Source organism: Podarcis vaucheri, assembly GCF_965113315.1.
Source record: "Podarcis vaucheri genome assembly, chromosome: W".
Classification (NCBI taxonomy): domain Eukaryota; kingdom Metazoa; phylum Chordata; class Lepidosauria; order Squamata; family Lacertidae; genus Podarcis; species Podarcis vaucheri.
In genome coordinates this window covers 18,271,528-18,289,620 of record NC_138757.1, presented here as the reverse complement: position 1 = coordinate 18,289,620, position 18,093 = coordinate 18,271,528, and the positions used below count along the sequence as shown (strand labels likewise).

The window sequence follows — 18,093 nt, the reverse complement described above, 5'->3', positions numbered from 1 at the left end:
TAATCAGGTTGATAGTGAAGCTCATTAAGGAGATTTATGGCGCTGCCTTTGCAAGCTTCCACAGAGTGAGTTCCTGGCGTTATCATCAAAACATTACCGTGCCAACTTCCAGAGAAAAATAGGAGCGGAGTAACTTACAGCATGAACTTGGAAAGGGAGGGGAGCTCCGGCAAGCGCGTCTTACTTCGTCGCCATCTTTCCTCTCCTTTCGACCATTTATATGTATTTGGAGGAGGCGATAAAGGGGTGGATCCAGTCAAAGACCAGCAGCTTCACATCTTTGACTCTGGTAAGCTTCCTCTGCTCCTGTGCAGATGTTTCCCAAACTAAATGTTTAGCTGATTCCCCTGGGCCTGGCAGCAGATGGAGCAAAGTAGGAGTTGAATCCTGTTAGCCCTACTTAGAGAAAAACCGTCGAAATGGATAGACATGACTAATGTAGGCCTTTTAATTGCAATGGGTCTACTCTTAGGTAAAACATAGCTAAATGCAACCCTATGTGTGGGAAGCAGGGAGCAAGGACCTTGAGGTAGCTGTTGCTTCATCTTAATACATTTCTCTCTCGCCACCTGTAGCCACTCTGACATGGCTGCAGCCAGAAGTTTGGGGCGACCCTCCTGCTCCTCGACATGGCCATGCCGTGGTGGCTGTCGAGAACAGGCTCTACATACATGGCGGATTGGCAGGTGATACCCTTTTTGATTATCTCTTCTGCTTTGATACAAATAAGTACTCAGTGGTGCAAACTTTGTGGAAAGGGATTCTTATCTTCCCATCTTGCCTTAAAAAAACCCAAAGCCATAAAACTTTAGCTTTTAGAAGCTACACATTATAAAGCAGGGGTCAGCATTTTTTTTCAGCAGGGGGCTGGTCCACTGTCCCTCAGACCTTGTGGGGGGGGGGCAGACTATATTTTGAATTTTTTTAAAAATGAACTAATTCCTGTGCCCCACAGATAACCCAGAGATGCATTTTAAATAAAAGCACACATTCCACTCATGTAAAAACATGCTGATTCCCGGACCGTCTGTCGGCCAAATTTAGAAGGCGACTGGGCCTTAGTTTGCCTACCCATGTTATAAAGCCTTAAAGGTTAAGAATGTGAGAAATACTGTAGGATCCTGTTTACAGTTTCCACCTGCAGGCTGTGTTACTACAGAATTGTGGTACAGCCTTAGGAGGTGGTGTGGGGTAGTGGGTAGCGTTTGACAATATCCAGGAAGACGAGGAATCAGATTCCCACTCAGATCTCACTGGGTGACCTTAGGTTAGGCACAATCTCTCAGTCTAACCTACTGTGCAGTGTTGTGAGGATACAAGGGAGGAAAGGGGAGGATAACCATGTATGCTGCCATAAGTTCCTTTATGGAAAGGAAGACATTAATGAGAAAAATAAATTCTAAATTCCATTCAGCCTTCCTTTGATTCCTCTTTTTCAGGCATTTCCCATCTGTTTAAGCCACCCCCCCAATAATCTTTGCTGTCATTACAGCTAGAATCTTAACTTTGACGTAACTGTCCCAAACTCTTTACCAAATTCATTTTCCTGTTGTAGAATCACTGAATGTGCATGCAGCCCTGTTATGTGTGTTTCAAGCTCAGTTTGCTTAAGCTTTGCACCTGATGAGCACTGATGTGGATTGATTTAATGTGCTTGCAGCTGAAATGAAGTGGGAGACCCTGTTGGCTACTGGATCTGTACCAGCAGGGCGGGCAGCCCACTCAGCAGCTGTGTTTCAGGGCCATTTGTATATATTTGGTGGAATGGACCCAACAGGAGCACTGGACACAATGTGTAAATATCACATAAGTGGGTGTTTCTTATGATGATGTCTTTGGTTAGCTTCCATTGGGAACATTATACTGGGGAATCCTCTTTGCGTATGTGCCATCGCCAGCAATTTTGAGATGGCAGCCCCAGCCATGTAACCTCCCCACAACCTTGACTTATCTGAAGCAAGTAGTGGCTGAAGCTGATGGGAGCTGTAATCCAAAACAAAGTGCTTATGTGGCCTCTGATTATGTAGTGTGACTCCCCCCGCCCCCCAGGATTATAAACACTGTCACCACATACTAAAGGGAGTGGGAGTAGTAGATCAGAGGTAGAGCTCATCTGTTGCATGAAAAAGGTCCCAGGATCAGTCCCTTGAGTCTGCAGTTTTTAACAAGATGGAGAGGGAAGAGCATCAGGGAACAGGTGATACTGGGCTACGTGTGCAAAAAGATTGATATGGAATAACGCAGCTTCAAGTTTATCAAGAGCATCTATAGCTCAGTGAAAGAGCAGGTGTTTTGCATGCAGAAAGGTCCCAGGTTTAATCCCAAATATTATCCAGTTAAAAGGATATTTTGCAGCAGGTGATAGGAATGCTGTCCAGAGTTGTAAAGACTGCAGAGAGAATAATTGGGTGCATTCTTCCCACCTTGGATCAAATCTATGCTTCCAGGTGCCATAAGAAAGCTGCAGAGATAGTGCAGGATAGTGCACACCCCGGAAATGATCTCTTTCAGCTTCTGCCTTCTGGAAGAAGGTACAGGGTTATAAAGACTAGGACTAGCCGCCTGAGAAACAGTTTCTATCCAAATGCAGTGTAAGGAGTCTCTATGGGAGTATATTGTATTTAAAAATGGGGTATCAGAGTTTTTAGGGGGTTAACCAGGCTGGGATAGCTGGCTTGTTGGTTTTAAATGTCTTATGTAGATTTTTTCAATTTTGTTGTTCTGTATGAGACAATGCACTGAAAAAGATATACCAAGAACTCTGGCCACAACTTTCAATTTGAGGAATAATTCCTACTCAAGAGTTGAAATGAAAAACGTATATATTCTGCTAAGAATAACAGTTTGAAGCTAGTAGTAAATTTAAATATAACATGTAAGTACGATGGTTTTAAAGTAATGGTAAAGACTCTCCTCCCTGAAAGAGAGGGGAGTGGTTGTGGGCGGGAGCCCGAACATCGCTCCTAGCAGGGGGCGTTGCCCCCTGCCTCCAGCTCCCCTGGCTAGCACTCACGCCCCCCCCCCCCGTGGCCGCCCAACCAGGTGCCATGGGGGGGGGGCGTGTCCAGCAGCCTTTATGCTGCAGTGCCAGCCTCTCCCCGGCCTCATTTCTCTTTGTCGTCCTGTAACAATAACAATAAATAATACAACAACAACAATAAATAAATAAATAAATAAATAAATAAATAAATAAATAAATAAATAAATAAAAATGAATAGATAAATAATAGAATAAAATACTACTAATAATAAATAAAATAAGTGGATGTAATTTATTTATTTATTTTTTTGGAAAATTATTATAATAAATAAATAAATAATGATAAATATACATTAATAATAATAAAAGAAAATAAGTGGAATGATGTCACATACCAAGATTAAATTGATTAATTAATTAAACAAATCCATAGATAAATATATAAATAAACAAATAACATAAAAAATAAATAAATAAAATAAAATAAAATTCATTAATAATAAATAATTTACATATATTTCGGAACCCTCAGTTGGTTAGAGCGTGGTGACAATAACACCAAGGTTGCAGGCAGTGGCGTAGCGTGGGTTGTCAGCACCCGGGGCAAGGCAAGTAATTTGCGCCCCCTAACCCGTGGATTTGCGCCCCCTAACCCTAACCCCCAGATGTTGCGCCCGGCCCCCCCTGCACCCCCCACGCTACGCCACTGCTAAGGGGACAAGGAACACGCGTGGGGTGGGTGGAGAAGGATGTGGCTAATAAGGGGAAAAGGAGCTCGCATGGGGTGGGTGGAGAAGGAGCTTTTCGGAGAGCTGAGCGGGGAGGGGGGAGGGAAAGAGCACTGTTGCTTTAAAGGAGCCAACCGGACAGCAGCCACTTACAGCAGTGTAAGCAGCTCCTTTCCTCTCCCGCTTTGCTCCTTCTCTCCCTCTTTGCTGCTTTACACAGCTAATGGCGAATCCCCTGCAACCCAAGTCCTGCTCAGCGGATCAGCTGAGACGCTGGGAGAATTGTAATTTCCCCCTCTCCCTCATCCCGTGCCCTCCTGTCCCCAGCAGCCTTTAAAAAAAACTTTTTTACAGGTTTTCACTGCGCTCGTGGCTCAGAGCCCTCCTGTGCCCTGCCGTCCCTCTGCAGCCTCATTGCTCCGTTTAGAGAGCGCACGGACCTTTGCTAGCTGAGGCTGCAGCAGCTGTTGCTGGCTACGCAGCGCTTTTCCCGGCTCGCTATGGCTCCCGTCTGTCCCTCCTCGCGTGTAAGCAGCTGCTGCCCGCTTTGCTGGCATGGCTCTCCTTCCCTCCCTCCTCCTCAGCTCCACCCCCTCCTCCTGGCTGTAAAGCAAGCAAAGCTAGAGCCGTGCAAAGCCCTGCAAGCAGCTCCCGGCTTTGCTGCTGCTGCTGCTGCTGCGCGGCTCTTTTCCTCCACCGACGGCGCGCTGCGCCTTGGAGAGGTTCCCGCTTCCTCGAGGGGGGCCGGCCAAACGCGCCCCCCAAAATGTTGCGCCCGGTGCGGCCGGCACCCCTGGCACCCCCCACGCTACGCCACTGGTTGCAGGTTTGATCCCTGTATGGAACAATTATATATTCCTGCTTTGCAAGGGGTTGGACTAAATCACCCTCGGGGTCCCACACAATTCTAGAGAGCCTGGATAGCTGAACTGGTTAGAGCATGGGGCCGATAATGCTAAGGTTGCTGGTTTGATCCCCGTATGGGACCCCGGTATATTCTGCATTGCAGGGGATTGAATGAGATATTATAATATGAAGTAGGAAGCATCTTATTTTTTAAGAAAAATTAAAAAAGGAATAAATAATAATAATAAATATTAATATATATATAGAGAGAGTAATAAATAACACACGCAAGCACATACTAATGGGATAAACAATTAAACATTTAACTGAATGCTTGAGAATCATTGTTTATTATAAGTAAAACAATCGTTAATTAGTATATTTGTTTCAGAATCAATAACACGTCCCTGTACAACTGCTTGTAAGCGGTGGCACGTGTTTGTGGCAGTAGCTTTAGCATGTTATCCATGGCGCCTAAGAGGAAGCGCTCTGCAACAGAATCAACTCACACCTCAGGCTGCATGGGTGCCAATAGCCGTAATTCATCGGGGGTGCCACATGGATGGGATAATAACCCCAAACATACCGTATTTTTCGCCCTATAAGACGCACTTTTTCCCCTCCAAAAATGAAGGGGAAATGTGGGTGCGTCTTATGGGGCGAATGCAGACTCCTTGGCTTCAGCGATAGCAACACGAAGCCTCCGAAGCCTGCGCTCCGGAGGCTTCGCGTTGCTTCAGCTGAAGCCAGGAGAGTCTGCTGTTTGAGGCTGGCGGTGGAGGAAAGCAGCGCTTCCCCCATCGCCAGCCCCAGAGGATGGGGGGCAGCAGGAAGGCGCGCGACACCTTGCCGCTGCTCTCCAACCCGGGTATGAGGCTGGCTGTGGGGAAAGCAGCGCTTCCCCCATCGCCAGCCCCAGAGGATGGGGGGCAGCAGGAAGGCGCGCGACGCCTTGCCGCTGCTCTCCAACCCGGGTATGAGGCTGGCGGTGGGGAAAGCAGCGCTTCCCCCATCGCCAGCCCCAGAGGATGGGGGGCAGCGGGAAGGCGCGCGACGCCTTGCCACTACTCTCCAACCCTCCTTTGGGCTTTTGCGGGAGATGGGGAAATTCCCCCACCTCCCGCAAAAGCAGGCAAAAGCCGCGCGCTCTTTAAAGGGGCTCCGCGGCTTCTGCTTGCATTTCTACGAGGGGAGGAATTCCCCCACCTCCTAGAAAAGCCTGCAGGAGCCGTGCACCCTTTAAAGAGCACGCCGCTCTTGGGGGCTTTTCCCCGAGGAGGGAGAAGGGACTGACTGACCGCATCAGTCCCTTCTCCCTCCTGCTGGCTTTTGGGGGAGATGGGGGAATTCCCCCACCTCCCGCAAAAGCCGTGCGCTCTTTAAAGGGGCTCCCCGGCTTTTCTACGAGGGGGGGAATTCCCCCACCTCCTAGAAAAGCCTGCAGGAGCCGCGCACCCTTTAAAGAGCGAGCTGCTCTTGGGGGCTTTTCCCCGAGGAGGGAGAAGGGACTGACTGGCCCTTTCAGTCCCTTCTCCCTCCTGGTCGAAAAGCCCGCAGGAGTCAAGTGGGGCTCCTGTGGGCTTTTGCGGGAGGTGGGGGAATTCCGGCACCTCCCGCAAAAGCAGGGAGAAGGTCTTGGAGTAGCGCCCAGAGCTGCGGGGGGGGGGGGGAATCATATTTTTTTCCTTGATTTCCCCCCCTGAAAACTAGGTGCGTCCTATGGGTCTTATAGGGCGAAAAATACGGTATTCCACACTGCCTAAATGCATTTAGATCGTTCATTGATGATCATGAGCAGCGTTTTTTTCGATCAATCCCCTATAATGAATAATTATTTCATATCATCATCAGTTACGGTAGACAATTGATAGTATCAGTAATTAATTCTACTTACAGTGGTAATTGATTGAACAAATAATACTGGATTAGATTTTAATAAATAACAATAATAATAAATAATAACAATAAATAGATAAATAAATAACAGATAAATAATAATAGAATGATAACAACAACAATAAGGGGGTATAGCTCAGTGGTAGAGCATTTGACTGCACATCAAGAGGTCCCTGTTTCATATCCGGGTGCCCCCCCACCAGCTCCTTCCTCTCCGCATTCTTCGATTGAATTCTTTCTTATTAAAGAAAAGAATTGTAGTCTTGATGTTCATTCAAGCCCTTGGCTTGAATAAACCATCATTTTTTAATAAACCGCGACTTCCCCTCTCATTCCGGGCCACCAGAAGTCTCTGGCGACTAATTCCATCGTCTTCTCCTTGCCAAAGTGCCCGGCAGTGGGCGCGTCGTGCAGCTACTGCAGTACCTTGGCGCGAAGTTCGTCTCCCAGCACGTAGATGGCCCCTTTACGGATGAGCAATCCATCTCGCAGCTGGAACTCGTCGGTCGCTGCCGTGCCCCTGTGCACCTCTGCCATCTTTGCTTGCGCGAAGGAGTCATCCTGCAACGCTCGTCGCACCGCCTCCAGGTCAACTGTTGCCGCAGCGCACGCCCACACTGTAGGTGCGAAGATGTGCATGGCGGCCGCTGGCGTTGCCTCCTCCAGATACTGCGGCTTACGGGAGAGAGCATCCGCCATGATGTTGGTGACCCCTGGGACATACTCTATTCGGAAGTCGAAGTTCGCAAAGAACTCAGCCCAACGTATCTGCCTCTGGTTCAGGAACTGTGCCGTGCGCCAGTGCTCCAGATTCTTGTGGTCCGTGCAGACCTGCACCGTGTGCTTGGCGCCGATCAGGAAGTGCCTCCACGCTTTGAACGCTGCATGAATGGCCAGCAACTCCCTGTCCCAGATGGTGTAGTTCTGTTCGGACTTGCTGAGCTTCCTGGAGTAAAACGCTCCCGGCCTCCAAGCCCCCTGCGGGTCTTTCTGCAGCAGGACTGCTCCCACGGCTCTGTCCGAGGCGTCTGTCTCCACCCTCATCGGCCTGCTGGGGTTGACATGAAGCAGCTGCTCTTCCGACGCGAAGAGCCGCTTGAGTGCCTGAAAGGACTGCTCCGCCTGCTCTGTCCAGATGAACTTCTTTTTCTTGGAGCTGAGCGTGTCCGTGATGGCCGCCGTCTGCATAGCAAAGCCTTTGATAAACTTGCGATAGAAGTTCGCGAAGCCGACAAACCGTTGGACCTCCTTCCGGTTGCGTGGGCTTTTCCAATCCAACACTGCTCGAACCTTGGCGCTGTCCATGGCGAGCCCCTTGTCAGACAACTTGTAGCCCAGGAAATCCACCTCCGTCACGTCGAACTGGCACTTCTCCAGCTTGTCGTAAAGCCTATGCTGCTGTAGCCTGCTCAGCACTTCCTTGACGTGTCTGTCATGCTCCTGCTGCGATTCCGAAAAGATCAGGATGTCATCCAAGAAACAGACGCACGTCTTGTAGAGGAGCCCCGCCAACACGTGATGCATGAACGCTTGAAACACGTGGGAGCCATTTTGCAATCCAAAAGGCACAACTCTATATTCGTAGGTACCCAGGGGCGTGAACATGGCTGTCTTCCACTCATCTCCTTCCCGCATGCAAATGAGGTTGTACGCCCCTCGCAGGTCCAACTTGGTGAACACGCTGCCCTTCCGTACCTTTGCGAGGAGGTCGTCGATTCGGGGCATGGGGAAGTCCGATGGCTTGGTCACACTGTTTAAGATGCGATAGTCCACGACCAGCCTTTTTTGGGGCGTGTCCCGCTTCTTAACAAAGAATACAGGACTGCCCCCCGCTGCCTTGGACTCTCGGATGAAACCGCACTCCAAATTATGATCTATGAACTCTTTGAGTTCCTGCAGTTCGTCCTCAGACATGGAATACAGCTTCCCTTTGGGCAGCGCCGCCCCCGGCAGCAGGTCAATTGTGCAGTCATATGGTCTGTGGGGGGGTAGCCTGTCTGCCTCCTTCTCGCAGAAAACCTCCAAAAATTCTGCGTACTTGTGGGGAACCGCTTGCAGCGTGCCTAGCTGCAGCTGTGACTCCTCTTCCTCTCCCTCCTGCCGGGGCACGATGCAGTGTTCAGCACAAAAGGAAGAGCCGAAGGTCAGCTGCCTCTGGTACCAAGCCAGCGTCGGGCTGTGCTTGTCCAGCCAACTCATGCCCAATACAATGGGCGTGTCCGATAGTTGAGTGACGTTGAAGCTGATGATTTCCCTGTGATTCCCAAGTCGCATCACCATTGGTGGCGTCTGCTTCACTACTTGCCCCCCTAGCAGCTCCCTGCCATCCACCGTGACAACCTGCAGGGGCAGCGTGGCAGGCAGCAACTGTATGGCGTGCCGGTCGACAAAGTCCTGCCCTATAAAGTCTGCATTGCTGCCTGAGTCGATGGTAATTGGCACGTCCATGGTGATTCCATTGGGCAGCTGGAGCGATGCGGTGAGCCTCACTACTGGCTTGGGCGGGAGGGGGTCCATGGGCTGTAAAATCTCTGGGGACTGCATCACTGACACGTCTGGCTGGGCCCCAGTGCCTCTTCCTCCAGCCAGACTGCGTCGTTTCCCTGCTGTGGTTCTCCTTCGTGCGTTGCTGCAGTTACCATTGCTGAGGCTGCAGTGTGCTTGTGGAGCCTCCGGGGACACTCTTTCGCCATATGCTGTGGATCATCGCAGATATAACACTTCCTGTTCCCTCTAGGAGGCTTCGCTTTCACTGCTCCCGGTGCTAGGGCTCTGGCTGCTGACTGAGCCCTTGCACCTCCAACCTCCATAGGTTCCGCTCCTCCTCCTGGCGGAGGCGTGGATTGCGCACGCGCTGCTTCTCTGGGAAGGAAGGAGGAGCCCCTGGCTGGTTCGCGCCCTCCACGCCCTTCGTCCCTGCTCCACGGACGTTCTTCCAGCCGCACCCCCACCGCCAGCGCCCTCTGAACGATCTCCTGCGTGGTCCGGGGTCTCTCCCCCCTCGCAATTTCATCTTTAACCGAGCCGTGCAAGCTCTCCCAAAACAGGTCTCTTACAGGAGCCGAATCTCTGTCCCATTCCAGGGCACTGACCAAAGCGAAAAAGCGGGCATGGTACTGCCTTACGCTGGCCCTCCCTTGCTTCAGTCCATGTATCTGCTGCCGAGCAAGATCCACGTCAATGCTTGATAAAAAACACCCATCCATCGCTTTAATAAAGACATCCGCATTTTGGAGCGCCGGATCCTTATCCCTCCACAAATTGCGCAGCCATGCTTTAGCATCTCCATGCAAATGGGACATGATGAACCCCACTTTCTCTTGCTCATCTCTAAAGTCTTTGTTCAGCAGTTGCAGTGCACACATTACATCTGCTCTAAAGTTGGGGTACTGTTGCAGATTCCCATCGAAGTGAGAGACCAGACCGCCTGTTCTTCTTCCCAACCCAATCCCCTCCCGTCTGGGTGTCAGTTCCCCTTGCTTTGTAAGCACTTCCAACCTGACCTGGAGATCCCTGTAGGCGGCAGCTGCGTCCTCCTCTCTCTTCCTGGATGCAAGTGCCTCGGCATTCAGTCGTGTCACTGCTTCTCTGAGTTCCGCTATCTGCTGTTCAGCCGTCATGTTGTCTGCCGTTCGTGAGCTCGCTAGTAGGCACCCGCTTTCTCTCCTCTCCGTGAGGCCGTAGATGCCCACAATTTTGGAGACGGAGCTTACTGTCAGAGTTGCTCCCCGATCCTAGCTCACAGAGGATCACGCTAGCCAGCGATCATTTAGTAAAAGTCTTTATTGAGTTACAGTTCCCATTCTCAAGCTGCTGCATGCAACTCTACGTCTTATGGTTAGATCGGCGAAGCTCTGTCTGGGTCCCCGCCTCCTGTACACCAACTTAATATCCTAGCCTTACTCCACCTTTTCCGCCTGACTGTTCTTCTCTGGGTCCCTCTGCCCCCCGGGGTCTCTTCCTTCCGGGACTCTTCTGACGCTGACCCCCCGGACCCTTCTGTCTCCTTGCGCCGGGCTTTAGGACCTGGCTCCCTTTCCGGGCTGCTTACTGCGCCACCTTCCTGTGCATTTGAACTTGGCGCGCGCGCCCAACCTTCCACTTTCCGTCTGACCGTTTCTTCGCTCCCTGATGGAGGTGTGGCCACTCCTGACTCGTGCCCTCCCTCCTGTTGTGAGCTGCCAGCGCTTGATACCTGACTCCCTTCCTCTCCCCTGCTCTCTGTTGGTGACGCTGGTCCCGATTTCCAACTGCTCCCCTCTGAGCTCCCTCTGGCCCTTTCCTCCTGGGGTGTCCCCCTAGGCTCCCCCCTTGCCCTGGCCACTGGTGCTCCTTTCTGTGAATCTTCCGATTCACTGGAAAGACTCGGAGATCTCGGGTCGTTGTCATCACTCATCCTTTCTTCTGCCTCCTCCCCCTCGCTCTCTGTTTCCTCCCTTGCCCTTGCCTCTGCTCCTGAACCCCTGACAACTGCATATTTGAAACTACATTATTTCTGTACTTAAACGTTGTATCTAAACTTACCATTACTTTAAAACCATCGTACTTACATGTTATATTTAAATTTACTACTAGCTTCAAACTGTTATTCTTAGCAGTATATATACGTTTTTCATTTCAACTCTTGAGTAGGAATTATTCCTCAAATTGAAAGTTGTGGCCAGAGTTCTTGGTATATCTTTTTCAGTGCATTTCCAACAAGAACTCCAATTTCTTTAACCTGTATGAGACAATGACAATAAAGATTATCGTATCGTAAGGGTATTCTCTCTCTCCTCTCTCACTAGCAGAAACCTTGAGGAGCTGCTTTCAGTCAGTATTAGGCAGCAGTGGGCTAGGTCAGGAATAATAGTACGTACCGTATTTTTCGCTCTATAACACACACCTGACCATAACACGCACATAGTTTTTATAGGAGGAAAGCAAGAAAAAAATATTCTAAATGAAACAGTGGATGTATGATTTTTGTGGTTCATGCTGTGGCCACAGACGTGATCTGGCGGTGAGTTTGGGGTAGCCCAATGCAAAAATCCTGAGGATCCATGTGGATCCATGCTTTGTAACCACGTTTTTGCACCATTGCAGCCCCATGAAACAGTGGGTGCGTGTGTGTTTTTTGGTGCAGGCTGTAGCCATGGATATGCTATGTGATCTGATGGTGAACGTGGGGTAACCCAGTGCAAAAATCCTGAGGATCCATGTGGATCCGTGCTTTGTAACCACGTTTTAAGTGGGGAGGGAAGGAAAAGCATTTAAGGGGAGAAGGAACACGCGTGGGGTGTGTAGAGAAGGATGTGGCTAATGAAGCAGGGGTGGGATTTAAGGGGAGAAGGAACACGCGTGGGGTGTGTAGAGAAGGATGTGGCTAATGAAGCAGGAGTGGGATTTAAGGGGAGAAGGAACACGCGTGGGGTGTGTAGAGAAGGATGTGGCTAATGATGCAGGAGAGGGATTTAAGGGGAGAAGGAGCACGCGTGGGGTGTGTAGAGAAGGATGTGGCTAATGAAGCAGGAGTGGGATTTAAGGGGAGAAGGAACACGCGTGGGGTGTGTAGAGAAGGATGTGGCTAATGAAGCAGGAGTGGGATTTAAGGGGAGAAGGAACACGCGTGGGGTGTGTAGAGAAGGATGTGGCTAATGATGCAGGAGAGGGATTTAAGGGGAGAAGGAGCTCGAGTGGGGTGTGTGGAAAAGGAGCTTTTCGGCGCGCTGAGAGGGGAGGGGGGAGGGAAAGAGCACTGTTGCTTTAAAGGAGCCAACCGGACAGCAGCCACTTACAGCAGTGTAAGCAGCTCCTTTCCTCTCCCACTTTGCTCCTTCTCTCCCTCTTTGCTGCTTTACGCAGCTAATGGTGAGTCCCCTGCACCCCAAGTCCTGCTCAGCGGATTAGCTGAGATGCTGGGAGAATCGTAATTTCCCCCTCTCCCTCATCCCGTGCCCTCCTGTCCCCATCAGCCTTTTAAAAAACCTTTTTACTGGTTTTCACTGCGCTCGTGGCTCAGAGCCCTCCTGTGCCCTGCCGTCCCTCTGCAGCCTCATTGCTCCGTTTAGGGAGCGTTGCCAGCTGAGGCTGCAGCAGCTGTTGCTGGCTAAGCGGCGCTTTTCCGGCTCCCTATGGCTCCCGTCTGTCCCTCCTCGCGTGTAAGCGGCTGCTGCCCGCTTTGCTGCCATGGCTCTCCTTCCCTCCCTCCCTCCTCGGCTCCTCCTCCTCCTCCTGGCTGTAAAGCAAGCAAAGCTAGAGCCGTGCAAAGCCCTGCAAGCGGCTCCCGCTTTGCTTGACTGACGGCAGCCATGGATCCAGTCGAGTGCATTTGCTCCATAACACGCACAGGCATTTTCCCTTACTTTCTAGGAGCAAAAAAGTGCGTGTTTTGGAGCAAAATTTACGGTAATTTGTTATTTTTACCCAACCCATCTGAACTTGTGGCTCTGCAATATGTTGCTGAATCCCCACCCTTGGCCATGCTGGTTGGAGCTGTTGGAAGTTAGGAATCCAACAGCATCTGGCAGGCCACGAGTTTCTTACTCCTGGTCTAGATGGGAATAGTTTAAAAGGTGCCCAAGAGCCGCTCAGTGTTTCAGTGTTCCACAACACCCACAAGAACCCTTCTGGTCTAAATAGTCCCACATACTGTTCTCAGTCAGGAGCCTGCAAGCAGGAATTGTGCGAAACTGCAGTCTCCCCTTTTTGATTCCCAACAACTGGTTTGCTATATCCTCCATGAATCTATCTTTGCTGCTTTTAAAACCATACAAGCTGTCAGCAGTCACTGTTCCCATGTATGTCACTTAAAATGTTAAGAGGGAAAAGAGATCCCCAATATTTCCACTCCCTGTAGAAGCTTCAGGTCTAATTTTCCAAGATTGACAAATAGTGGTTTTAACTGAAAAGAAGCTGCTGCAACCCCCCCTTTTTTGCATAGTTTTCTGTTTGGTTTTTTAACTGCAGAAAGGGGACATTGGACAAAGCTGGAGTTTAAAACTCCTGTGCCTTCTGCTCGTCTGGACCAGTCTATGTGTGTTGTTCCGTGGAAAGTGTCTTCCAATGAGGACAGCAACGGGAAGGAAGGAGCTGGAGGCTCTAATGGAGACAATCTATCTCAAGGCTGCCCAGATGAACACTTATGCTTAGTGTTTGGTGGAATGGATATTAAAGGGTAAATCTACAAAGACAGTACTGTAACTCTTCTTAAGTAAAATGTTTTAACTAAATGTAGCTGTTTAATAATCTATATCTGCCACCCTCCATGTAATGCAAGACAATCCACATTTTGTGCCGGAGGACTACAAATGAAGTGTGTGTGCATATTTCTGCCTCTTTAAAGTTTCAGTGTGTCCAATGGCTGGGAAAGGAAGGGAAGTGTTTAATAAAATACCAGTGAGTTGACCTCCTTTAATGTAATCATTTCCTTAAATCAAATTTGGGTGGTTGACTGCTTCGTAGTACCATGGAAGTAAAATAAGACCCTCAGAAAATGAAATGTGTAGTTTCTACAGGTACTGAACCCCAAATGGTGCTCTCCTGCCAACAATGGGATGAATCAGGATGTGTTAGATGAAGCTAATAACAATTAGTGCTGGAGGGTTCAGGATTGGACAATTTCCCATATAACAGATTTACTGCACTGAAACAGTTCAGTACAGATAGGAAAGTACCATTAACTCCTAAGGGCACACAGCTTTTGCCAACAATGGGCAGCAGATTGTAATTAAAACAGGTTATTGGCCAAGTGGTTTCATTGCATTACGCTAAGACTAGACCATGTCATTACAGAGGGGGCAGGTTTAGTCGTTGTCTGAGGACTATTCCTGCTTCCGGGTCTGGTCCTGACCGGATGGATACTGGAATCAGCAAGGGATACCCACATGACCTGAAGGTGCTGCTGTGTAATGCCAGGTCATTGATTCATAAGACCACTGCCATCCATGACGCGATCATGGATGGAGGACTTGACCTGGCATGTGTAACAGAGACTTGGTTGGATGAAGCAGATGGGCCTGTCCTTGCCGCTGCTTGTCCACCAGGTTTCTCTTACGCACAGCAACCCAGGTCATGTGGGCGGGGAGGGGGGGTTGCAGTGATTTTTAGGAAGTCATTAGTTTGCTTCCTGTTGGGAAGACCCAGTTTTCTGAGTGCATGTTCTGGAAGTTGGGCAATAGGGGCAGTACAGGATTCCTTTTGGTGTACCGACCTCCCTGCTGCACCAAGGATTCCCTGCTCGAGCCGCTTCAGGTCGTGGCGGATGTTCTCCTGGAGACACCTAGCTTGGTTGTCCTAGGGGATTTTAACATCCATGCCAACACGACCTTACAAGGGGCTGCTCGGGACTTCGTGGAAAGCATGGCCTCCATGGGGCTGTCCCTGAATAAGTCTGGCCCAACCCATAGCCATGGACATGCCTTGGACCTGGTGTTTACCTCTATGGATGTTGGTGATCTAAGTAAAAGCGAAACGAAAGAAGTGCCATGGTCAGATCACTTCCTGGTGCAACTGGACTTCTCTGCGACCCATCCCCTCTGCAGGGAGGTGGGACCAATTCGGATGGTCCACCCCCGCCACTTAATGGATCCAAATGGTTTCCAGAGAGTGGTAGGGGATGCTTTATCCCATGTTGATGGCCTTTCAGCTGATTCCCTGGTGGCCCGCTGGAATGCGGAGTTAACCAGGGCTATTGACTGTTTGGCTCCGAAGCGCCCTCTCCGATTGCATGGAGCCCGGACAGCCCTGTGGTTTTCCACGGATATGAGGGCAATGAAACAATCGTTGAGACGGCTAGAGCGCCGGTGGCGGATAACTCATTACATATCTGACCGGACACAGGTTAGAGCTCAAAGTCGAGCCTACCAAGTGGCGATAGCGACGGCGAAGAAGAATTTCTTCACCGCCTCTATTGCATCTGCAGAAAACAGCAGCAGGAGACTTTTTCAGGTGGTTCACAATTTAGCGGAACCACCTGCAACATCGGGGCCCAGTACGGGCCACATGTTCTCCTGCAATGATTTTGCGAAGTTTTTTGCAGATAAAATCGCTCAGATTCGGGAAGAAGTAGACTCCACCATGGGAGCAGGGCCGGGGCGGGAGAGTGCTAGAGTTCTGTCTAGTCAAGTTGAGTGGGATCAATTCCAATCTGTTACCTCCGAGGATGTGGACAGGCTACTTGGACGAGTGAAACCAACCACCTGTCTCCTGGATCCTTGCCCATCCTGGCTTATAAAAGCTAGCTGGGAAGGACTGGGCGATGGGCTTCGTGGGGTGGTGAATGCTTCCCTCCATGAGGGAGCCTTCCCAGAGCTGCTGAAAGAGGCGGTTATTAAACCACTTCTTAAAAAACCCATCTTTAGATGCAGCCACGATGGCCAACTATCGCCCAGTCTCAAATCTTCCATTCCTGGGCAAGGTGATTGAGCGAGCGGTTGCCGAACAACTCCAGGCACGCCTGGAAGAAGTGGACCATTTGGATCCCTTCCAGTCGGGATTCAGGCCTCACCATGGGACTGAAACTGCCTGGGTCGCACTGGTTGATGATCTCCGGCGGGCTAGGGACAAAGGTGAGAGCTGTTTCCTAGTTCTGCTGGATCTCTCAGCGGCGTTTGATACCATCGACCATAACATCCTTCTGGACCGTCTTGAGGGGCTGGGAGCTGGGGGCACTGTTATACAGTGGTTCCGCTCCTTCCTCCTGGGCCGTGTTGAGAAAGTGGTGGTGGGGGATGAGTGTTCAGACCCCTGGGCTCTCACTTGTGGGGTGCCTCAGGGATCTGTCCTCTCCCCCATGCTTTTCAACATTTACATGCAGCCGCTGGGAGAGATCATCAGGAGGTTTGGGCTGGGTGTTCATCAGTATGCGGATGATACCCAGCTCTACCTCTCTTTTAAATAAGAACCAGTGAAGGCGGTGAAGGTCCTGCGTGAGTGTCTGGAGGTGGTTGGAGGATGGATGGCGGCTAACAGATTGAGGTTGAATCCTGACAAGACAGAAGTACTGTTTTTGGGGGACAGGAGGCGGGCAGGTGTGGAGGATTCCCTGGTCCTGAATGGGGTAACTGTGCCCCTGAAGGACCAGGTGCGCAGCCTGGGAGTCATTTTGGACTCACAGCTGTCCATGGAGGCACAGGTCAAATCTGTGTCCAGGGCAGCTGTTTACCAGCTCCATCTGGTACGTAGGCTGAGACCCTATCTGCCTGCGGACTGTCTCGCCAGAGTGGTGCATGCTCTGGTTATCTCTCGCTTGGACTACTGCAATGCGCTCTACGTGGGGCTACCTTTGAAGGTGACTCGGAAACTACAACTAATCCAGAATGCGGCAGCTAGACTGGTGACTGGGGGAGGCCGCCGAGACCATATAACACCGGTCTTGAAAGACCTACATTGGCTCCCAGTACGTTTCCGAGCACAATTCAAAGTGTTGGTGCTGACCTTTAAAGCCCTAAACGGCCTCGGTCCAGTATACCTGAAGGAGCGTCTCCACCCCCATCATTCTGCCCGGACGCTGAGGTCCAGCGCCGAGGGCCTTCTGGCGGTTCCCTCATTGCGAGAAGCAAAGCTACAGGGAACCAGGCAGAGGGCCTTGTCGGTAGTGGCGCCCGCCCTGTGGAACGCCCTTCCAGCAGATGTCAAAGCGATAAACAACTACCTGACATTCAGAAGACATCTTAAGGCAGCCCTGTTCAGGGAAGTTTTTAACGTGTGATATTTTACTGTATTTTTGGTTTCTATAGAAGCCGCCCAGAGTGGCTGGGGAGGCCGAGCCAGATGGGCGGGGTATAAATAATAAATTATTATTATTATTATTATTATTATTATTATTATTATTATTATTATTATCAAAAGAGCCAGACAGCTTGAATACTAAATAAGCAACACATCATGGGTCTGTTAGTTATGGTTAACTAATATAGTAGATGGGCTGCTTCTTGTGTGATCAAGCAAACAAACTGCAGAGTTGAGCAGCTGATAAAGTTAGGGATTAAGTTATCCAAAATCATCTCCCTTGTGTGCTTGATCCAGCCCTTAGCTTCTCTCTTGTATATTTCTGGGCCTGAAATTACTTAAATTATTCAGAGATCCAGCTTGAGGTATTCTGACCTGGCACAATAAAGCATACTTACTCTGAGCTCATTTACACATTTCTCATCTAGAAACAAAACATGTAAACATTAAGGACCACTAGATGACCCTGAGGGTATCTTTCAATTGTACAATTCTGATTCTAATGTTACAGTGGCTTGTCAAGTCATCACCCAATGGCCTGCTACCACCTAGCAGACATAGGTAAAGGTAAAGGGACCCCTGACCTTTAGGTCCAGTCGTGACCGACTCTGGGGTTGCGGCACTCATCTCGCTTTATTGGCTGAGGGAGCCGGCGTACAGCATCCGGGCCATGTGGCTAGCATGACTAAGCCGATTCTGGCAAACCAAAGCAGTGCACTAAACGCCATTTACCTTCCCGCCAGAGCGATACCTATTTATCTACTTGCACTTTGACGTGCTTCTGAACTGCTAGGTTGGCAGGAGCAGGGACCGAGCAACGGGATCTCAAACCCCGTTGCGGGGATTTGAACCGCCGACCTTCTGATCGGCAAGTCCTAGGCTCTGTGGTTTAACCCACAGCGCCTCCCGCATCTCCCTAGCAGACATGCACGG

At 50.2% G+C, this 18,093-nt stretch overlaps 1 protein-coding gene and 1 long non-coding RNA gene across 2 annotated transcripts in view; both read left to right on the top strand.

Annotated features, from left to right (window-relative positions):
• The window catches only part of LOC309523338, an 892,159-nt gene that overhangs the window by 835,966 nt on the left and 38,100 nt on the right, over positions 1 to 18,093 (top strand). The gene's annotated exons all lie outside the window — the stretch shown is intronic.
• On the top strand, positions 142 to 13,624 carry LOC309523260 (rab9 effector protein with kelch motifs-like; the record flags this gene model as incomplete). Its single annotated transcript, XM_082207044.1, has 4 exons — positions 142 to 289; positions 576 to 729; positions 1,644 to 1,810; positions 13,399 to 13,624. The coding sequence occupies 4 exons, from the start codon at positions 142 to 144 to the stop codon at positions 13,608 to 13,610; spliced, it is 681 nt and encodes a 226-aa protein (XP_082063170.1). The 3' UTR covers positions 13,611 to 13,624.